General features: G+C 36.3%; 1 protein-coding gene across 2 annotated transcripts in view; it reads right to left on the reverse strand.

Moving 5' to 3' along the window:
* LMBRD1 (LMBR1 domain containing 1) overlaps window positions 1-22491 on the reverse strand; it is a 291538-nt gene that overhangs the window by 28166 nt on the left and 240881 nt on the right. For both annotated transcript variants that reach the window (XM_016431147.2, XM_001372997.4), the window contains exons 12-13: window positions 21327-21431; window positions 19831-19980 (exon numbers count right to left, since the gene is read on the reverse strand). In XM_016431147.2, the coding sequence (XP_016286633.2) occupies window positions 19831-19980; window positions 21327-21431 (255 nt within the window). The remainder of the gene's footprint in view (window positions 1-19830; window positions 19981-21326; window positions 21432-22491) is intronic.

Genomic DNA, 22491 nt, shown 5'->3' on the forward strand with positions numbered 1-22491 from the left:
CATGCTTGTAATTTACTTCCTGTTTGGAAGAATAACTTCCTTCTTCCCTTCCCCTTCCCCCCCAAGGTAAAATCCTAGTGGGCAGTTTGTTTCCCCAGCCACATGGAAAGGGAGTTAGGAGGCTTATCATTGCCTAAGGAAAATGCACTCTGGTTTTTACCAAGTGCCCAAAGAGTGGCTCCAAGTTTGTGAGTTCTGAAGATATAGCAGCAGCTACCAGCAGTCTGGGACCAGGCTGGGGTTGGAGTAGGAGCGATTGGGATCAAGAAGATCAGGAGCCGAAGGGAGTGGAATCAGGGGCAGCAATGTGAGAGGCAGCATTAAGGAACTGAGGAACGTGGGCTCAAGCAGATGGATGAGAGAGAAGTTTCTAGCTTATCTCCTCTTTGCCAAGAGTTCCCAAACTAAAAATAGTCCAACGTGTAGGGAGAGCAACTGGGCAAAAAGTAGGGAAAGAAAAAGGCAATAGCTCCAAAGAGAGTTCAGAGTTCTCTAGGAGTTTGAGAGAGTGGGTGGGTGGATGGAATGGGCAAAAAGCCTTGGCAGGAGAAATGTGGCTTAAAAAAATTTATCTAGGCTATCTTAAAAAATTGAGAGGTTCCTCTCCAACTAGTGGTTGCCATCAATGTAAAATTTAAAATTATATCTCAATAATAAAAATATTATATTTTAAAGACTTATTAATGATCATTAGAAATAAAGGATTTATAAGAGGGATACAAAATAAAGACCACATGCCCATGGCTGATTAGCCATTTCAAAATCCCCCTCACCACCGTCATGCTCGTCGACAGAGCCAAAAAGAGGCAGAACCCTCCACATCCCTGCCTAATATCCCCTGTCTACAAGAAGTACATAAGGACAGTGGGCTCCCAGGAAATGTAGTTCTTTTTTAGGGTAACAGATTTTCAATTATACAATCAGTTTTCTTTGAAATATGAAGTCTTAGCGAGTTGCCTATGGCACTGAGAAGTGAAGTTATTTGCCTAGAATTGTGGACAACTAATGAACTAATCTTCCTGGATTTTAGGCTGGCATTATCAAGTCACTCTGCCATGATACCTCATGTGTAAATGTACACATGTAGAAAATGACTAGGTCTGAAAACTAAGCAGAATGAAAATTGTATGAGTTGCAGTAATATTAAATGAGGATAGAAAGGTAGGCTGGCACTCAATGAGAGAAGTTTGGTTGGATACAAAGACTTTTGAAAAGTAGGCTGCAATTTATATTTTCCTCCTTCTGCAATGTGGAAACCTTGAAGGTTTTTAAGTAAGAGTGAGAATGATACTTGTAACATTAGAAAGATGAGGAAGCAGGGCCTTATTATAAGAGATCAGATAAGAAAGAAGAAGCTAAGCAAACTCACCACCTAATAGGTCCCTATTAAATTCCCTAATCTTTCTATACACAGATACTTCAGTCTTGAATTCACCGAATTACTTGGAATATTTATTTTGGAATATTGGAATATTTATTCCAAGTAATTCGGTGAATTCAAAGATTGATTCCCTGTGTAACTGAAGCTTCAACAATATCTAAACAGTTCAATCTGAAACTTAAAGGGAGAAAAAAAATGCAAGGAAGTTACTATCATAATTTTTCAGATCAAAACATACTATTTTCACTTTTTTTTTTTTGGAATATTTTCCCATGGTCACATGATACATGATTTTTCACACCCCACTCCTGTAGCTGACAACCTATTTCCATGTAACTCATATTTGCAGTAGAGTGATCTTTTAATGCCCAAACCCCAATCATATCCCCATCGAACCACATGATCAATCATATGTTTTACTTCTGCTTTTCTACTCCCACAGTTCTTTCTTTGGATGTGGATGGCATTCTTTCTCATAAATTCCTCTGGATTATCTTGGGTCATTGCATTGCTACTAGTAGAAAAGTCTATTATATTTGATTGTGCCATAATGTATCAGTCTCTGTGTACAATGTTCTTTTGGTTCTGCTTCTTTTGCTCTGCACCAGTTCCTGGAAGTCTTTCCAGTTCACATAGAAATCCTCCAGTTCATCATTCCTTTCAACATAACAATATTCCGTCACCATCAGATACCACAATTTGTTCAGCCATTCCCCAATCAATGGACACTCCCTCATTATCAAATTTTTTTTGCCACCACAAAGATTGCATCTATCAGTAATTTTGTACAAGTATGTGTCCTTATTATCTTTTTTGGGTATAAATCAGCAAGGGGATGGATGAATCAAAGGGCAGGCATTCTTTTATTTTATTAATCAATCAATTAATTAGTTAATTAATTAATTAATTCATTTATTTGTTTGTTTGGAGTCAATACTGTGTATTGGCTCCAAGGCAGAAGAGTGGTAAGGGCTAGGCAATTGGGGGAGGGGGGTCAAGTGACTTGCCCATGGTCACACAACTGGGAAGTGTCTGAGGCCAGATTTGAACCTAGGACCTCCCATCTCTAAGCCTGGCTCTCAATCCACTGAGCTACCCAGCTACCCCTGCAGGCATTCTTTTAAAAGCAAAAATTACTACTATTGTGGAAAACCACAGAACAGAAAATCCACTCAGCCATTTCTAAAACATATCCATGTACATACCCTTCACTTCTACTCTCTGCTTCCTAACACTCTTTTAGTGTTGTCTTCCTCCATTCAATGTAAGATTCTGGACTTTAGAAACCTATTTCTTGTACTTTCATCCTCAGGGCTGATACACAATACCTGGCATATAGTATCCACTTAACAAATGCATAACTTTAGTCTCTCTATCTAAAGTTGAAAATACCCAATGTGAATAGTGAGTGATAAGATATTTTCCACCAAGTGGCATTAGAATGAAGAGAAATTCCATAGATCAATGTCACAGACTAACTGACTTTAGAATAACCTATATATTTGAAACAATATAAGGTATGGTTGGCATATATTGGTTCCACATGATGCAAAAAGAATGTCTCCTAAAGTCTGAACTTTACAAGTTGTGACTCTGTGTATTTGACTTCTTTCAGCCTCAATTTTCTTCTTTGAAAAGTTAGTGTTGGATTTGATGGCCTCTAAGGAGAGTTCCAGCTTTATAGCGATGCAAAAATAATGGTTGCCTCTAAAAATATAAGAAGGTTGCACAAATCACCTGGAAAAAATACATTTAAAAACTCAGGTTTGTATCTCACATGGTACTTTATATATCTCCAACATGTCATTTTCTTATCTTTGCATATGCCTCAACCCCTACTAAAGTAAATCATCTCCTCAGCACCTAACAGTGTTCTCTTTAAAGGGAAATTTCTCTCTCTCTCTCTCTCTCTCTCTCTCTCTCTCTCTCTCTCTCTCTCTCTCTCTCTCTCTCTCTCTCTCTCTCATAACAACATATCTAGTTAAGAATTCTGAACTGGATTTATTAAGACTAATATTAAGGGGGGAGGAGAAAGCAGTGGTAATTCTTTTTCTATCTTTCTGAGCCTTGGATTGCTGCTAAGTTTGGAGTCCTTTGAGTCAGAATCCTTTTAGAGTCCTTAGAATTAAAGTCCTTTGAAACTGACAATATTTGACAACATTTATGACTTTGTTTTTAATACAGTTGACACGAAATCTATTTCATAACCACTGGCCAATCCTTATAATACAGCTTAAGTTCATTCAAGGAAGTTATACTTAAGAATGGAATATGATAACCAAGATATATTAAAGATGTTAAAAACACAAAAGATCATATCAGTGTCTGTCAAAGTCCAATAAAGATATTATGTCCCATAGCCTCTGAATGTTAATCTTTTTTTTTTTCATTTTTAATTGTGATGCAAAACACACTTCCATATTGGTCATTGTTGTAAGAGCAAAAGTCATACATAACCAAAATCTCAAAATAAAACCATAAATACACTGGTGTGAAAGACAACTCCAACAGTTCTCACTCTGCAGGTGGATAGAGTGCATCATAAGTCTTTCAAGATTGTCCCAGATCACTGCATTGTTGAGAGTAGTCAAGTTTTCATAGATAATAGTTGTTCAGTATTGCTGTTATTGTGTGTAATGTTCTCCTAATTCTGCTTAATTCACCCTGCACCAATTCCTGCAGATCTTTCCAGACTTTTTTGAAATAACCTTGCCTATCATTTTCTTACAGCACAAGAATATTCCATTATCAATATCCACAATTTGTTCAGCCATTCCTCTATTGATGGACATCCCCTCAGTTTCCAATTCTTTGGCAATACAAAAAGAGCAGCTATAAATATTTTTGTCCAAGTAGGTCCTTTTACCTCTTAATGATCTCTTTGGGACCCAGACCTAGTAGTGGCAATACTAGATCAAAGGGCTTGCAGAGTTTTATAGCTCTTTGATTATAGTTCCAAATTACCTTCCAGGATGAATGATTGTATCAGTTTACAACTCCAACATGAATGGTAATAATATTAAACAATGTTTTGATCAAATCAAAGCTGTTATAGTTAAAGCTATTTTGTAAGTGGTGGATAGAAGACTGAAAGCAGTTTGGAACACCACCAAAACTGTTTATTCTATGAGGAGAGACAGGGATAGGAAATAGGAGGTAGGAAAAAGATAGTCTATCTCTAAATATTAAAACCCAAAACCTATACTAAAAATCTATCTAATAAACCCCCAAATATAACTGCTTTCTTTGCAGTTTCTTCTTGCCTGGCAGAGCAGGCCTAACTTAATGCTACTCTGTCTGGCTAAAATAATAATTTGCTATCTATCTTACTAACTAATGGATGAACATTAATTAAGACTTTAACTTCTCCAACCCAGTAACTGGAAACAAATTGTCAGAAGTAACTGTCAGATCCTCTTGACAGAGAGTTAATGAAGCTGCCCTTATCTCTCTCAAATCAGAGAGCAAGACCCTCTTAACTGAATTTTTTTCTTTTATGCTTGGTCTCTGAAAGTGATGGAGGGTGAAAGCTATCTGCTCTGCCTCTTAAAGCAACAGAGTGATTTTAATAAAACAACCTTTAACATAGAACTTCTGTTATTAATGAGACAGAATGAACCTAATAAAACTCTTCGTAAGAGCTATCAACAAGATTTAATCCAAATTCATTTCCCCCCCCTACGCCCAGGACATACCCAAGTAAGCCATCTATTTTAATTTATTCTTTCCATGTCATTCATAGTAATTTGTCACAAGTTTCTTTTTACAGCCTTTCAGTGGTAGGGAATACCCTACCTACAGCCCACTCTGATAAAGCTCTAATTACCAGTAAGTGTTTTCTTACATAAGTAGTCTACAAACTTTATGCAACCCCCTCCCCCCAACAACCAGTTATGTCTCTTTTCTTTTTGTGGAATAAACTATATAAACAATTTAGTTCATTTTGAACTAGAAATAGTTCAAATACTGCTTTTTCTTTTTTTTTAATTTAGAATATTTTTCCATGGTTACATGATTCATGATTTTTTCCCACCTCTCTTCCCTCCCAGCTCCTGGGGCTGACAAGCAATTCTACTGAGTTTTACATGTATCATTGTTCAAAATGTATTTCCATGTTATTCATATTTGCAATAGAGTGATCTTTTGACATCAAAACCCCAATCATATCTCCATTGAAGTACATGATCAATCATATGTTTTTCTTTTGCATTTCTGTTTCCACAGTTATTTCTCTGGTTGTGGATAGTGTTCTTTCTTCTAAATTCCTCTGGCTTATCCAGGATAATTGCATTGCTATAGCTCAAATACTATTATAATCTTAATTAAAAAACCCTCAAGGATTCTATAAACTTTTATAATTTTCATATTTAGAACATAAAATTAATACCAAGTATATGCAACTGGTTAGGAGGAGCCACTGGCCCCAGAAGATCACTCAAGGATTCAAGGAGTCCCAGTCTCTGGCATATAATGTACTTCAGGAATCATATAGTAAAAGTCCAGGGGAAATCCAAGTTCCAATAATTCTAGGGAGACTTGGTCTCCCTTAATGTTCTACAAGTGAAAGGCATCAGAGTATGTTGGCTATAGAGTCAAGAAGAGCTGAGTTCAAGTCCCTTTTCTGATATGTGTTGGCTCTGTGACCCTAAGCAAGCCATTTAACCTCTCCCTGCTGTAGGCAATTCCCTAAGACTCTAAACTGGATAGAAGCTACATTGGCATAGGGCATTTCCTCATTGAATATCCCCTACACTGAAAGAAGCATACATAATAATATTTGTTGGTAAGGCCTATTTTTCACCACAGTTTCTGAAAAAAGTGGTAGCACTGGTAATACTGAGGTTTGTTATTTTTTCCAACCACTAATTGAGGTAGTTATTTTATCTTCCTGACAGATATTGCCAAAAACCCCATTTCACAGAAATAATTTTAAAAACATTAACTATTTGCACTCAGTCTGTTTGAAAATAAACAAAGAATTCTTTTTTTTTCATGTGGACAAAACATAAGATTTTCAGGCTCAAATATTTATTTTGACATAATTATGACTTCTTACTACATTTGTTCAGACAGAATAGGACCAAATGTATCCTATTTATGTGTGGCAAATAGTTTATTCAAATTTTAAAATATCTTGCTCCTTTAGAAAATGAAAATTGTATCTGTACATCAGTAAAGTAGTGAGTAATCAATTACTTTTTTGGTTAATTTCATAATTGTAGGGCAGGTATTAAGAAAAAAAAAACTTTCATTCTGCATTAGTATCAATTCGAAGACTAGAAGAGCAACACGGATGAGGCAATGGAGGTTGAGTGACTTACCCAGCTAGGTAGTGTCTGAGCCCAGATTTGAACCTAGGTCCTCCTATCCCCTATTCTAATGCTCTATCCACTATGCTACCTAGCTACCCTAGGCAGGTATTTTTAAGACTGGGAAATATACAAAAAACTGTTTTTATAAATTTTTCATAGTTCTAATTGTTCATAAATGCAATTATGATCCTTTTTCATTAAAGCAATTTGTATTTATGGATCATCCATAGTATTCCTAGCCAGCTTCAGTTTATTCTCAGTGTTAAAGCTCCTGATACTTCTTACAAGACAGCATTCATTACACTACATGCCCTTGTTTCCATATAACATATATTAATTTATGTTGGCTGAGTTCCCTGAATATCCATATCAGTCTTTTTTAGTTATTTCTCCTCTTTCTATTCTCAGAATTTTTCTTAATAACTTCTAACTGCTCTTGTGCAAACTTCCTCTAGCATGACAGGGTACAGTATGATAGGGTAAAGGATCCTACCTATTTTTTCTCTGAATCTTTTTGAAATCAGTGCTCTAAAAACCAAGAGTGCATATCACTCTGTGGCTGACTTTCCTCTTCTTTCATGAATTCCAAGATGGAATGGTCACATCTTTTTCACTCTATACTTCTCAACATTTTCACTATAGCAACCAATTATTCTTTATTTAGTCACAGTCAGTTAAAGGGTAGCACTTCAGCTTGTCATTTCCACAGTCTTTGAAAGAACCAAGTCACCACAAAGGCAAGCCAAGAATTTTCCTGCTCTTCTTTTGGCAAAGGGGGAGATCGAAAAGATGACTGAATAGTTGAAATAGTTCACTATTTCTATAGCATGCCTCCAGGGCAGGCTTATGATCTGGATCCTGAACTCCTAGCTACTTCAGTCTAGGCAACCTGTAGGTTATCTTACATATTACCATAAAAAATACTTATGTTTCTCTATTATCCTTATCCACATTCTCACTACCATGTTTCCTCCTCAGATATACACAGTTCCTCAAAAAAAAAAAACACTTTCACTTCAGGGCTTTGAGGTACCTATTATCTCAGACATATCTAATTCAAAAGCTGAGATCTACTCACGACTCATTCATGTCTGCTTCTACTGTACAACACTTCCTCCTGTCATCTTGTAAATTCATAATCAATCATTGCTAAAGGTGCTGCCAGGGCAGGGGTAGATGGGGTATTTGGGTTGGGATGGTAGGGAGAAGAGAAGGCTTCTTCAAAAACTCTTGACATTTGAAAGTATATCAGTAAAATATAACTCCTCATCAATGACCTCCTGATTTATTCCTTCAATTATACATTTCTGATGACCCATCATTGTGGATTTATGGGAAAACACATGGGAGAAAGGAAAGTAACATGATGGTGTTAGAAGAGAATTTCTCTCTCCATTATGTCACTTTGTTAACATCATCAGTCACTAACCTGGAGGTCAAAAACCACTGAGATATGCAGGTACAGATAGGCCTTCAGAGAAAGGAAGTTAGAGAACCAAAGAACCAATGAGACAGGAAGCTGATTCCATAGGTACTTACCCCTCCTGGGTGACCCAGACAAATTAAGAAAGTATGGTTGGTTCCTGAGCTATTATGTGAGAGCTAGTGGGTGGAGAAAACAGCTTATAAGTGGAAGACCAGGAGGTCTTTGGGGTCTTCTGGCTGGAGCATGGAACTTAAAGGAATGCTTATCAGTGGTGAGCTTCAATCCATCATGGTGGCCAATAGAGCAATGAGCTAAGTAACTCTCTAACTCTTTCCTACATTTCCTTGTCTTTACTAATTTTTTTTTTAAACCCTTACCTTCCATTTTGGAATCAATATTGTGTATTGGTTCCAAGGCAGAAGAGTGGTAAGGACTAGGCAATGGGGGTTAAGTGACTTGCCCAGGGTCACACAGCTGGGAAATGTCCGAGGTCATATTTGAACCTAGGACCTCCTGTCTCTAGGCCTGACTCTTAATCCACTGAGATACCCAGCTGCCCCCGCCCCTCTCTTTACTATTACTATTTTGATGTAATAAAATTATTAAAGCTAGCTGCAGCCTCATAATGTTAATTTTAATTTTTCCATTTTGGTAACCATAAAGGTTTGATGAGTGCTCTCATTTTCTTCACTTTTTACTCTCTCTAAACTATTCTTAAGTAAGTTTGTTAGTATCTCAGTCAGATTAGGCAAAACTACCAAGATGCTAACTAGAGCAAGTAATCAGGACTGATCAAAGCAACAGCCTCACTGCCTAGAACTCCAGATTGATGAGAAGGGGTTGAGGATTGGGGGGAGGGTAACAACCTTAGCTTTAGCTTTTCTACCCAAAAGAGTCAGGTTTTGGGAATTAATAAGCTCTGATTGTCAGGCAGTGACCATGTGGAACTCCTAACCCTAAAACCAAGTGTAACCCAAATCTCCTCAGTTTCTAGCCTTTTAGAAGAGATTATCTTGCTTTAGGGAATATGTTTTTTGTTGGGTATTTTTAGGACCCTAGTCCCCTTCTGAGTCCCATATGCCTCCAGCAGTAGCTTAGGTAGAGAATGGGGTACTGGGGAGAGCAGCAACATTATCCCTAAAGCTGCCTCATTATTACAGGAGTTCCAGGTCCCTGTCACCTCAATTTCTGCCCCTCCCCCCACCAAGCCTGCAAAGTGTTTCAGGGCCTACTATGAACTTTAGATTACTCCACCCTACTTAGTCTAACAAAATCAGGAATGTCTACACCCCTACTTAAGGATTAAGTATTTAGGAGGATGGCCTAAGACAGACATGTGCTAGCAAATGAGAAATCAGAAACAACTGACAGACCCCTGGGTTGTTCTAAGTCAGGCCTAAGATATCATTGGTACATGTGAAACACAGGAAAGTGATGTAAAACTCTATATATATTTGGTGTCACTTCCTCTCTCAGGGCTCTTGGCGGCGGAGAGGTGGCTGGCGGCAGCTGGCTGAGCGTTTTGGCTGCTATTGTCTGGTTTTTAGTGGTGAGTTTTCCTTGATACCATACCGGAGGAAGCCTAGGACCCTAGTTCGGTGAGGCGTCTTCTCTGAGATCTCTCAGAGTTTTAGGCTGATTCTTTCCCTTTTACCTTGCAAACACTATCCACTTAGAAGCCTCTAATCTTCTTCAGAAACCTTGTGGTGGAGGATTTTGAACTCCCCCTGGCACAGGCCAGGCAGGAGAAATCCTATACCCTCTCCCTCTCTCTTCTCCTTGATTTCTTCCCTATATATTATTTCCATATACTTCCAATATTTTGGAAATATATGCCATATATTTCCAAACTGACTTGGGTATTTTTATTTGGGATATCCCCTGGCAGCCAAAAATTAAATTTAGATTAGGTCACAACCCTAAATTATCCTTACACTACTAAGGGCCAAATCCCAGCAGAGGAACCTGGCCACAACCTGAGCCCTCTACCCAAGTTTTTTGCATCCCCAGACCAGTTTTTTCTCTGCCTTTTGCCCTTCCAGGCTGGCTCAGTGAAGAGGTGTTCTGCTAAGCCTCTCCCTAAAACCCCAGGGTCCAGGTGCCCCTCAGAGCTAGTGCCCCTAGCCCCTCCAACCCTTTAGGCCCACCTGGAAGCATGTGGACACTGGCTTTTTACCCCTGGAGGGAAAGGTAGAGAATTCTTTCCAACTTCTTAGCTACAACTCAAGGAAAGGTATGGAAGAAAATAAAAACATCAGTAGGGTCAGAGATTCACTTAGAACTTCACAGAATGAAAAGATATTAATAGGGTGAAATTTTTCTCAATGAAAGGCGTACCTACATCATTGTAATCACAAATCTACAAAAATATTCAATTCTATCAATACATCAACAATTTATTATTTCATTGATGAGGGTATTCCTACAATGCTGAAGATTACATGTAGATAAGTCTAAGAGACCTGCACAAGTTTCAAAAAAGTTGTTACTCATGATCAGATCAGTATAATTAGGGCTTATCGAAATGAGAAAATGCTATAGTTAATCAGTTCAACTACACATTGTTCTTTATTCCACAATCCCTTTATCTTATATCCTATGAAATTATTCATTCCATCCCAAACTGAACCCTGAGTTACCCAACAATTGACCTATTTTGCTTCCTTCTCACATATGTTGCTACATGATCCTGGATGAAATCACAAAACCAAACTGAATGAGTCAAGTCCAAACTTATGTTAAAATTTCAGCTGGATGTTCCCAGTTGGAATGACTATCTTTTTATTGTTCTCTTAGGAAATAATGTGATTCCCCACAGTCACTGTAAATCATCTCCTCCCTCCTTTTTCAAGTATCTGAAAGCTTTTTCCCTTTCCTAATACCTAAGAACCTTGCCCCTTACTATATGAAGAAAAGGCACAAATCACAAAGCCCTTCTCCATTAGTTTATATTTCAAAATCTTAGAAACTGTACTCTATTTCACTTCCTTAGATCTAATCTCTGACCAAGAGGCAAACTTTGATTCTACCACTCACCCTCTCTTCTCTGGTAGCTTATCCCCACATCACCCCCCAATCATCTGCTTACTCTTTCTTATCTTCAATATCTCACAGTCTATAGCTCTGTTTATAAAACTACTGCTTAGAAACATTCTAAGTCACCCCCCCCCCCCGCCTTAAAAACCTTTCACTTGACCTTGCCATCCCCAGGAGTTATTCTTCTGTTTCACAGCCAAGCTCTCAGAAAAATGTCTACGGTTTTCTCAATCCCCTGAAATCCTGTTTCTAACCTTACCACTTGTTTTAAAACTTCTCTTTGAGGGTAGCTAGGTGGCTCAGTGGATTGAGATATAAGCCTAGAGATGGGAGGTCTTGGGTTCAAATGTGACCTCAGACAATCCTAGTTCTATGACAAAAACTGAGCAAATAACAACTTCCATTGCCTAGCCATTACTATTCTTTTGCCTTGCAAACAATACAATGAATTAATTCTAAGACAGAAGGTCTAGGTTTAAAAAAACAACTCTCTTTTACTGTTAAATCTGATGATCCATTCTCAGTTTTCATCTTCTTGACTTCTCTGCAGGATTTGAAACAGCTGACCTCCCCACCTTTAGAATACTTTTATAGATTTGTGATGATAGTGATGTGAGTACTCATTTCACTGAAAAAAATTTCACCCCATCAATACCTTTTCTTTCTGTGAATTTCCCTTGGATATTCTCTTCTTCCTAAGTTTTTGTGGCATTGCTTTCTCTTGATTTTTCTTCAACAGGACTATGCATTCTCAGTCTCTTTTATTAGATCATTGTTTACTGTCAGGGTCTATCTTAGGCCCTCCTTTTCTCTCTCATCTGTTTTTCAGTGATCTCATCTGCTTCTATGTATTCATCTATAGTTTCTGTAAAGGCTGATTTATAAGCATTTATAAAGTTCCTACCATGTTCCAAATGCTGGGCATAAGAAGACAAAAATCAAATAGTCTCTATCTCCAAGGAGCTTCTAGATCTACATAATTAACCCTAATCTTTCTCTTGGACTCTGGGACCATATCATTAATTGTATTGTTTAGACACTTCTTACTAGTGGTATTTGAAACCAACATAATTTAAAAACTCAACACTTCTAAAAGAGTACTTATTGTCTTGTTCTATCAAATCCACCCCTTTTCCTAAATACTTTTCTGTTAAAGGCATTATTCATGATTCCAGACACAGACTGACAACCTCACTGTCATCTTTGATGATTTCTCCTGCCTCACTTTTCATATTCCTTCTGTTGCTAATCTTGTCAATTCCTCCAGGTTAGCTCTCTCATATATATCACCATCTCTATTCACACAATGAAGTACCCTAGCTAGTTCAGGTCCTTATCACCTGAAATTATTGCAAAAGCCTCCTAACTGGATTATGTGCTTCAAGTCTCTACCAGTTTAATGAAACAAGCATTTATTAATTTCCTACTACATTTAAGGCACTGTATATGCCGGAAGCTGAGGATACAAAAACAATAAAAAAATGGCTCGTATTCTCCATGAATTTACTTTTTGCTTGGGGGTTGGGCAACAGATACAAAGTGTAATTAGATAAGTTCATACCTAATCATTTGAGTAAAGCTATTAGTCTAACAATTACATATTAGGAAAGGCTTCTTTCTGGAGTTGGCCCATGAGGAGGACCTTGAAGGAAGCTACAGATTCTGAGAAGTGAAGAAGTACACTCCAGGCTTGTATGAAATCCTGATAATTTGCGGAGGCCAAATACAAACACAAACAATTGCCTTTAGAAAACAAGGTCAAGTTTGTTTGGAAAGTAGAGTGCATGAACATGCAAAGCAGGGTAATATGGAACAAATCTCAAAAAGGCAGGTTAGTGTCAAATTATTATGGCAGCCGGGTATAGAATGGACTTGAGAAGGCATCATTTAATATGATTACTGAAAAATATCACACATTTGTATTACAAACTTCAGATAACTATATAAGAGACGGGCCAAAGTGATCACAAACTCTAGTTTTCAGTCTTTATAAAACAGGGGCCAGAGAATACTATAGCAAGGGCATGAATTGTTTGTTTTGCACCCACAGACACAACATTGCTACATAGTGGCATTGCTTCTTCATTCAACAAGTATTTATTAAGTAAAGGAGTGAAGAGAAGGGATAAAAGAATAATAAGTTATGTTCCCATATCTTCCAGCAGTTTATAATCTAATTGGAAAACAAGGCTGTAAAAATATGGAACACCTACATGATACAATGCTTAGGAACAGATGAAGAAATGCCACAAGAAGCAGTATACTTTTACCTCTAATACTCAGCACAGTGTCTTACACATAGTAGGTATATATTAATGTTTGATACCCTAAATTAATAATAGATCATCACCAATGACTGTGACTTCAGAAGACATTGTGAAGTAGGACAAATAAATCTGAGGGATTTGGAGAGTAATAAGAAAGGCAAAAGTGTCTTAGAAAAAGAATTATTATATGATTATCCGGCATAAAAATAATATATATATATATATAACGGAGGCAAAGAGATTGATGTGAGAGAGTGAGGCCAGATTAGTAAAGTCTTTAAGGAAAGTCTTAAGAGATTAACCTTTGTTCTATAACACAAGGTAGCCAATGGAGTTTTTTTTTTTTGACTGAGGAAAAAACATGATGAAATTGGTATTTTAGAAAGATTATTTTGGAAGTAGTAGATAAGATAATCCGGAAGAGGGAAGAATTTAGAAGAAAGGAGAAATAAGATGTTGAATTACCTTCTCTTTCTCCATTAGTTAAAACAGAACTAGAAGAGGGGCCTTCTTCTATGCTCTTAAAAATTAAATGTAACTGAAATATCAGATTTAATAAGGGTGTCCCCTTTGGAGCCAAGACATATGGGGATTGACATAGCATATTCTCATAAAATATTTCTTTTGGGAACTCATATTATTAGTTACATAGTTATACAGTTAAGAGGGAATATTAGGAGTTTTAATAAAGCTTTGGGCTGTAATAGCTTTGTACCATGGGATTCATTTAAGAAAGCTTTAGATGAGACTTCCGGTCAAGATGGAGGCTTAGAGAAAGCTAAAGTCCAGATCTCCTGAAACCCTTCCTTACTGATCTCAAACCAAATGCTCCTAGGGCACTGAAATTAAAAACGATCAACAGCATAGACCCCGGGAGTCCTCCTCCTGGACCTGGACCTGGATCAAAGGGTACGGCCACCCCCCAAAAGCCAGAACCCGAGACCACTCGGACCTAAGGGGTAGGCAGAAGGAAGGACCCATCCCCCCCAAACCAGAGAGCCGAGTCTGAGTCCGAGTCAGCAGAGGCAACCTCAGAGCCCCACGGCCTGCTATTCTGAAGGCCTCTTCCTGAAAACAACCTAACTCAGTCGAGGGGGCATCCATACAGCAGGGAAACAGAGAGGGATGGGGGAGCTCGTAACCCCCTGGGAGGAGCCCTTGCAGCTCTGGGAAGCCGCAGCCCCTCCCCCTCAGAGAGCAGGGTCTTTGGAAACAACAGCAACCCTCAGGGCTGGCAAAAGGGCCTCGGGAGCCAGCTATTCTGAAGGCCACATCCTGAAAACAACCTGACCTAGTCGAGGGGGCACCCAGACAGCAGGGAAACAGAGAGACGGGGGGGAGCTTATAACCCCCTGGCTGGATCCCTCCATCCAAGTCTCAGGTCCCTGCCTCAGGGCACACTCAATTAAACCCAGGGACACACCAGCAATTCCTGGCTTCCCTGGGAAGACAGAACAACAACTTCATAGAAAGGACAATCTGCCTGGGGCTAAAACCTCTGAACACCAGACAGAAATAAGAAAAGCTAATCCTCCCCACTCATATAGAGATGGCAAACTACACTGAAGCACAAAAGCCTCCAAATTCCAAAAATAACAAGAAGAAGGGGGAAACTTTGGACACATTTTATGGAGCAAAAATACAAAACACAGAGGAGACAGAAGAGGAAACACAAGCAAATGCTCTGAAACCTTCCAAAGGAAATGGAAACTCTCCACAAACACATGAAGAATTTGAATCAGAAATGATCAAAAAGATGGAAGTCTTCTGGGAGGAACAGTGGGAAATAATGCAAAAGAAATTCACGCATCTACAAAACCAGTTTGACCAAACTGAAAAGGAAAACCAGGACTTAAAACAAGAACTAATAAAGGAAAACCAAAAGACCAAGAAATTAGAAGAGAACATAAAATATCTCACTGACAAGGTGACAGATTTGGAAAATAGAGGGAGAAGAGATAATTTAAGAATAACTGAACTTCCAGAAAAGCCAGAAATAAACACCAAACTCGACATCGTAATACAAGATATAATTAAAGAAAATTGCCCAGAGATTCTAGAATAAGGGGGCAATACAGCCACTGACAGAGCTCATAGAACACCCTCTGCACTAAACCCCCAAAAGACAACTCCCAGGAATGTAATTGCCAAATTCCAAACCTCTCAAACAAAAGAAAAAAATCCTACAAGAAGCCAGAAAAAGACAATTTAGATATAAAGGAATGCTAATCAGGGTCACACAAGACCTTGCAAGTTCTACTCTGAATGATCGTAAGGCATGGAACATGATCTTCAGAAAGGCAAGAGAGCTAGGTCTTCAACCAAGAATCAGCTATCCAACAAAACTGACTATATACTTCCAAGGGAAAGTATGGGCATTCAACAAAATAGAAGATTTCCAAGTTTTTGCAAAGAAAAGACCAGAGCTCTGTGGAAAGTTCGATATCAAAAATCAAAGAGCATGGAATACCTGAAAAGGTAAATATGAAGGAAAGGGAAAAGGAGAAAATTGTTATCTTCTTCTTTTACTCAAACTCTCTTCTATAAGGACTAAATTTATATCAATCTATGTATACTAACATGTGGGGAAAATGTAATGTGTAAATAGGGGGAAAAGAAAGACCAAATAGAATAATCTTTCTCACACAAAGATTCACACGGGAAGGGGACGGGAAGAAAACTCTTATAAGAAGGAGAGGAAGAGAATTTTTACTTAAACCTTACTCTCAGGGAAATCAACTCTGAGAGGGAAGAACATCCAGATACATTGGGATCTTGAATTCTATCTTACCCAATAAGGGTAGGGAGAAGGGAAAACCAAGGGGGGTGGGGGAGAGGGAAAACAAAAGGGGAGGGAAAGAGAGGGGGGAAGGGGAGGGAACAAAAAGGGAGGGACTAAAAAGGGAAACATATCAAGGGAGGGGATAAGGGGGACTGATTTAAAGTAAATCACTGGACTAAAAGGTAGAGCCGAAGAAAAAAAGGTTAGAATTAGGGAAGGTTATCAAAATGCCAGGGAGTCCACAAGTGACAGTCATAACGTTGAATGTGAATGGGATGAACTCACCCATAAAATGTAGACGAATAGCAGAATGGATTAGAATCCAAAAACCTACCATATGTTGTCTCCAAGAAACACACATGAGGCAGGTTGACACCCACAAGGTCAGAATTAAAGGATGGAGTAAGACCTTCTGGGCCTCAACTGACAGAAAGAAGGCAGGAGTGGTAATCATGATATCTGATAAAGCCAAAGCAAAAACAGACCTGATCAAAAGGGATAGGGAAGGTAATTATATTTTGTTAAAAGGGACTTTAGATAATGAGGAAATATCACTAATCAACATGTATGCACCAAATGATATAGCACCCAAATTTCTAATGCAGACACTAGGAGAATTGAAGGAAGAAATAGACAGTAAAACCATATTAGTGGGAGACTTAAACCAACCATTATCAAATTTAGAAAAATCAAATCAAAAAATAAATAAGAAAGAGGTAAAAGAAGTGAATGAAATCTTAGAAAAATTAGAATTAATAGACATATGGAGAAAGATAAATAGGGATAAAAAGGAATACACCTTCTTCTCAGCACCACATGGCACATTTACAAAGATTGACCATACATTAGGTCACAGAAATATGGCACACAAATGCAGAAAAGCAGAAATAATAAATGCAGCCTTCTCAGATCACAAAGCAATAAAAATAATGATCAGTAATGGTACATGGAAAACCAAATCAAAAACTAACTGGAAATTAAACAATATGATACTCCAAAATCGTTTAGTTAGAGAAGAAATCATAGAAACAATTAATAATTTCATCGAGGAAAATGACAATGGCGAGACATCCTTTCAAACCTTTTGGGATGCAGCCAAAGCGGTAATCAGAGGTAAATTCATATCCCTGAGTGCATATATCAACAAACTAGGGAGAGCAGAGATCAATCAATTGGAAATGCAAATAAAAAAACTCGAAAGCAATCAAATTAAAAACCCCCAGCAGAAAACCAAACTAGAAATCCTAAAAATTAAGGGAGAAATTAATAAAATCGAAAGTGATAGAACTATTGATTTAATAAATAAGACTAGAAGCTGGTACTTTGAAAAAACAAACAAAATAGACAAAGTACTGATCAATCTAATTAAAAAAGGAAGGAAGAAAAGCAAATTAACAGCATCAAAGATGAAAAGGGGGACAGCACCTCCGATGAAGAGGAAATGAAGGCAATTATTAAAAATTACTTTGCCCAATTATATGGCAATAAATACTCCAATTTAGGTGATATGGATGAATATATACAAAAATACAAACTGCCTAGACTAACAGAAGTAGAAATAGAATTCTTAAATAATCCCATATCAGAAAATGAAATCCAACAAGCCATCAAAGAACTTCCTAAGAAAAAATCCCCAGGGCCTGATGGATTCACCAGTGAATTCTATCAAATATTCAGAGAACAGCTAATACTAATACTATACAAACTATTTGATATAATAAGCAAAGAGGGAATTCTACCAAACTCCTTTTATGACACAAACATGGTACTGATTCCAAAACCAGGCAGATCAAAAACAGAGAAAGAAAACTATAGACCAATCTCCCTAATGAATATAGATGTAAAAATCTTAAATAGGATACTAGCAAAAAGACTCCAGCAAGTGATCAGAAGGGTCATCCACCATGATCAAGTAGGATTTATACCAGGGATGCAGGGCTGGTTCAATATTAGGAAAACCATCCACATAATTGACCACATCAACAAGCAAACCAACAAGAACCACATGACTGTCTCAATAGCCACAGAAAAAGCCTTTGATAAAATACAACACCCATTCCTATTAAAAACACTAGAAAGCATAGGAATAGAAGGGTCATTCCTAAAAACAATAAACAGTATATATCTAAAACCATCAGCTAATATCATCTGCAATGGGGATAAACTAGATGCATTCCCAATAAGATCAGGAGTGAAACAAGGATGCCCATTATCACCTCTACTATTTGACATTGTCCTAGAAACACTAGCAGTAGCAATTAGAGAAGAAAAAGAAATTGAAGGCATCAAAATAGGCAAGGAGGAGACCAAGTTATCACTCTTTGCAGATGACATGATGATCTACTTAAAGAATCCTAGAGATTCAACCAAAAAGCTATTTGAAATAATCAACAACTTTAGCAAAGTTGCAGGATACAAAATAACCCACATAAGTCATCAGCATTTCTATATATCTCTAACCCATTTCAGCAGCAAAAACTAGAAAGAGAAATCCCATTCAAAATCACCTTAGACAAAATAAAATACCTAGGAATCTATCTCCCGAGACAAACACAGGAACTATATGAACACAACTACAAAACACTCTCCACACAACTAAAACTAGACTTGAGCAATTGGAAAAACATTAACTTCTCATGGATAGGACGAGCCAATATAATAAAAATGACCATCCTACCCAAACTTATTTATCTATTTAGTGCCATACCCATTAAACTCCCAAAATATTTCTTTACTGATTTAGAAAAAACCATAACAAAATTCATCTGGAATAACAAAAGATCAAGGATATCCAGGGAAATAATGAAAGAAAGCTTTAGATGAAATTTAGTACATAATTCTGAGGAGAATTTTACCCTAAATAAAAATAATATTAACAAAGTAATATAAGAATTAAAAAGTAGTTTAAGAAGTAATCTGATGAAATTGATAATCTCATGTCAGACATGCATTTTATAAACTATGTCTACTTTCTGAACATAATTAACATTTACTTGTCAATTAGACTTTAAAAATATTCAAAGGTTGAAATAGTAGGGTGATTTACTTAACAAGATAAAAACTAAGAGGGATAAAAATAAGGTCCTAAATATGAATCAAAACATCAATTATCTAAGTATAGGATTTGGAAAGCCTAATTAGATTGCAAACTCTTATGATGGGCATATATGGGTTTTGGTGGACCATAAGCTTAGCTTAATAAGAGTAAGAAGTGCTACATAGTTGACAAAAATGCTAATGCTTTTAGAAATTGCCTTAATGGAGGCACAGTGTCTAGAGAAAGTAATATTATAGCTCAACTGTGCTCTGATCAGATAATTTGTGGCACTCATCTACTTCTGGGCATCATCACATTGCAAAGGTCACCAATAAGCTCTGGGGACAGCCATGATAGTAAAAGGAATAAAGAGTCATGCCATATGAAGATTAGATGAAGAAACTGGGAATATTTAGGTGAAAAAGAGACAACAAAAATGGAAATAGGAAGACAGAGGTCAAGATAACATTCTAAAAACATATAAAGGATTTTATGTGACTAGCTGGACTTTTTGGTCTGTTCCAGTTCTAAAATTCTTTAGAGAAACAAAATACCGATTAAAAAAATGAATATAATACATAGTACTCACCTCTACTAAGTATTTTTGGCTTCCATACATAACATACTGGGGGGAAAGACTGTAAATCATATAGCTACTGTGAAGGACAATCAGCAGAAGTATCATGCAGAGAAACAAGAGTGCTTGGGGTCTGGTTCTACCTCTTCTAATCTTATACAACTGGAAAAAAAAGTATAGCATTACTTTACTACACTCGCAATATTGTTTCAAGTAGAACATTAAGCTCAAATTCTCTGTTAAAGGAAATGCTTTTATAATCAATCTTTTCCAAAATAAAGCCTAAAAGTTCTTCATCAGTGCTAGCAAATATAAATATGATTTAAAAAATAACCCTCAGATTCCCTCATTGAGTTTTTAGGTTTAATCCAAGTTATTTGTTTATAGAAAATAGCAACAGCAAAAGCTTCTAAGCCCCCCAAAACATAAAAATAATTATTTTTTAAAATCAGCTGTCCAGATACTGCAATATTACTTAACACAAAAAATATTTTTATATTCACTTGTAAAGAAGAGGTTAGTAATCTGGTGTCAGTGGCCTTATTTTTTTTTTAACTCATTTCGATATAACTGTTTCTTTTATCAACCCTTATATTTTATTATATGCATTTTTAAACATTATTCTGAGACATGATCCATAGATTTTAGCAGAATACCAAAGGCATCCAAGGCACAAAAAAAATGTCAAGAAGCCACTGTTCTGGAGCATTCTCGTATATATGAAGATAATAAGAACTATCTCTAGTTTTATCTGAAATCAGCAAGATGATTTTAGAATTAAAAATTTAAATATCTGGCTATATATTTATGTTACAATATGAAGTCACATGAAGCCAAATGAGAGATAGCATCATAATAATGAAATACTTTTATGAAACCTTCAGGTAAACTGCTAAGAAAACTGAAAGTTATTTTTACATTCAGTCTAAGTATGGGCAAACCAACATTGAGGCAAGTGAAACAAAAGAGAGTGAATGATTTGTTTCAAGTCATTAGAACAGTTAAAATTTGGCTCATTAATTTTGATATCAAAAGATCTTCACACCTAATTTTATCTCTCAATATAAAATGGCATCAAAAAGAGGTGGATTTTTATTGAATAGACTCCCAAGGTTCAAACAACATATTCATGGATTTACCTTAAATATATTTAATTTGGGTGGTATTTAACATCATAAAACTGAATACCTCTCTTTATCCAAGCCTTAAATACATCTGTATATTATATAACTTAGTCTCAAAGTTCTTGGATTAAATGCCATCCTTTAAATTTCATTGTATATTAAATGCTATGAAGTCAATGTTACAGAGAATTACAACTTCTAGCATGTCAATTCTAAACATTTAAATATAGAATAAAAAATAATTAAATCATTTTTTAACCTTGGAGAAATTATTACCTTCACCCTCACAAAACAAATAAAAGAACTTGTTATATAAAAATTAGATGTTTTATACATAGAAAAAAATGAGCGTTTTTTTCAGCAATATACATTTATATTACTCACTCTGATCCAAAGGAACCATATACCAATATTCCGAATCCCCGCCATTGAAGTAAAAATAAAGTACATAATTATAGTTGTTATAAGGAGATAATCAAGTGGGAAAACCTGAAATAGAAAAATTCAAAATTTAATACAGAAATAAACTATAAGAGCGGGACTGACAAAGTTAATCTTAACAGACAAAAGTTCAAAATATCAAATTCCAACAAATTTCAGGAGAAGGGGAAAATATATTGCCTAATTAATAAGAACTTTATTTTAAGCAATACCTTAGAATAAATTAATATCAATAAGTATTGTGATGAATGGAAGAAAAGGTTTCATTCAGTTTTGAAGTCCAAGAAAAGTTATAATTGTTTTACAATTTTCAGTAAGTTACTTCTTTGTTTAAGGGAGAGTACAGGTAAATAGATGTGGATATATAGATATGATTTTAAAATAATGGATTCTAAAAGAAATGAATCAAAATAGAAATTTCTTACAAATTTTAATAAAATCATGTTAGCATATAAAGCAAGTGAACTCCTTATTAAATTACAAAGTTATTTCTTAAACTGTTATGATGTGAACAATACCAATTAACTTATATTATACAGTGTTAAGCAATATTACAATTCTCAAAGTCTTTCTCAGCAACACTATCAACTGGGTAACAATGATTTCTAAAACTGTTAATGGCTATTTCGTTTCCATAGAAAATATCTTTAAAAAATGGTATGCTTCCAATTCAAGAAATGATAGCCACATTAACAAGTTATTAATTTGTAAAGAAAAGAGAAGTGATTATGACTTGTTAAGAAGTAGTAACATCTTCATATGTTGACACTTAAAGTAAGTTATGCTCATGAAATCTGCATTTTATAAACAAGATGTCATTTTATGAGGAAATGAATTTTCAAATGTTTAGCTTAGTGATTCAATTATATCTAAGTTCTTAAAAGGCATCTATGTAGTGTAAGGGTAATTTAGGGTTGTAGGCATAGTTCATACTAATTTCCACTGGTAATCATGAAACTACTTCTATTATTTCCATTTGAAAGAATTAAAAAGTTTAAAAACTGGGAATTTTTACTAATGTTTAAGTACAATAATATCTTACTTATATAGAGGTTATTGATCTAATATCATTGACACATTCATGAATAGCTGGCTAACAACCATTAGT

The sequence above is a fragment of the Monodelphis domestica genome, chromosome 2, assembly GCF_027887165.1.
Source record: "Monodelphis domestica isolate mMonDom1 chromosome 2, mMonDom1.pri, whole genome shotgun sequence".
Taxonomy (NCBI): domain Eukaryota; kingdom Metazoa; phylum Chordata; class Mammalia; order Didelphimorphia; family Didelphidae; genus Monodelphis; species Monodelphis domestica.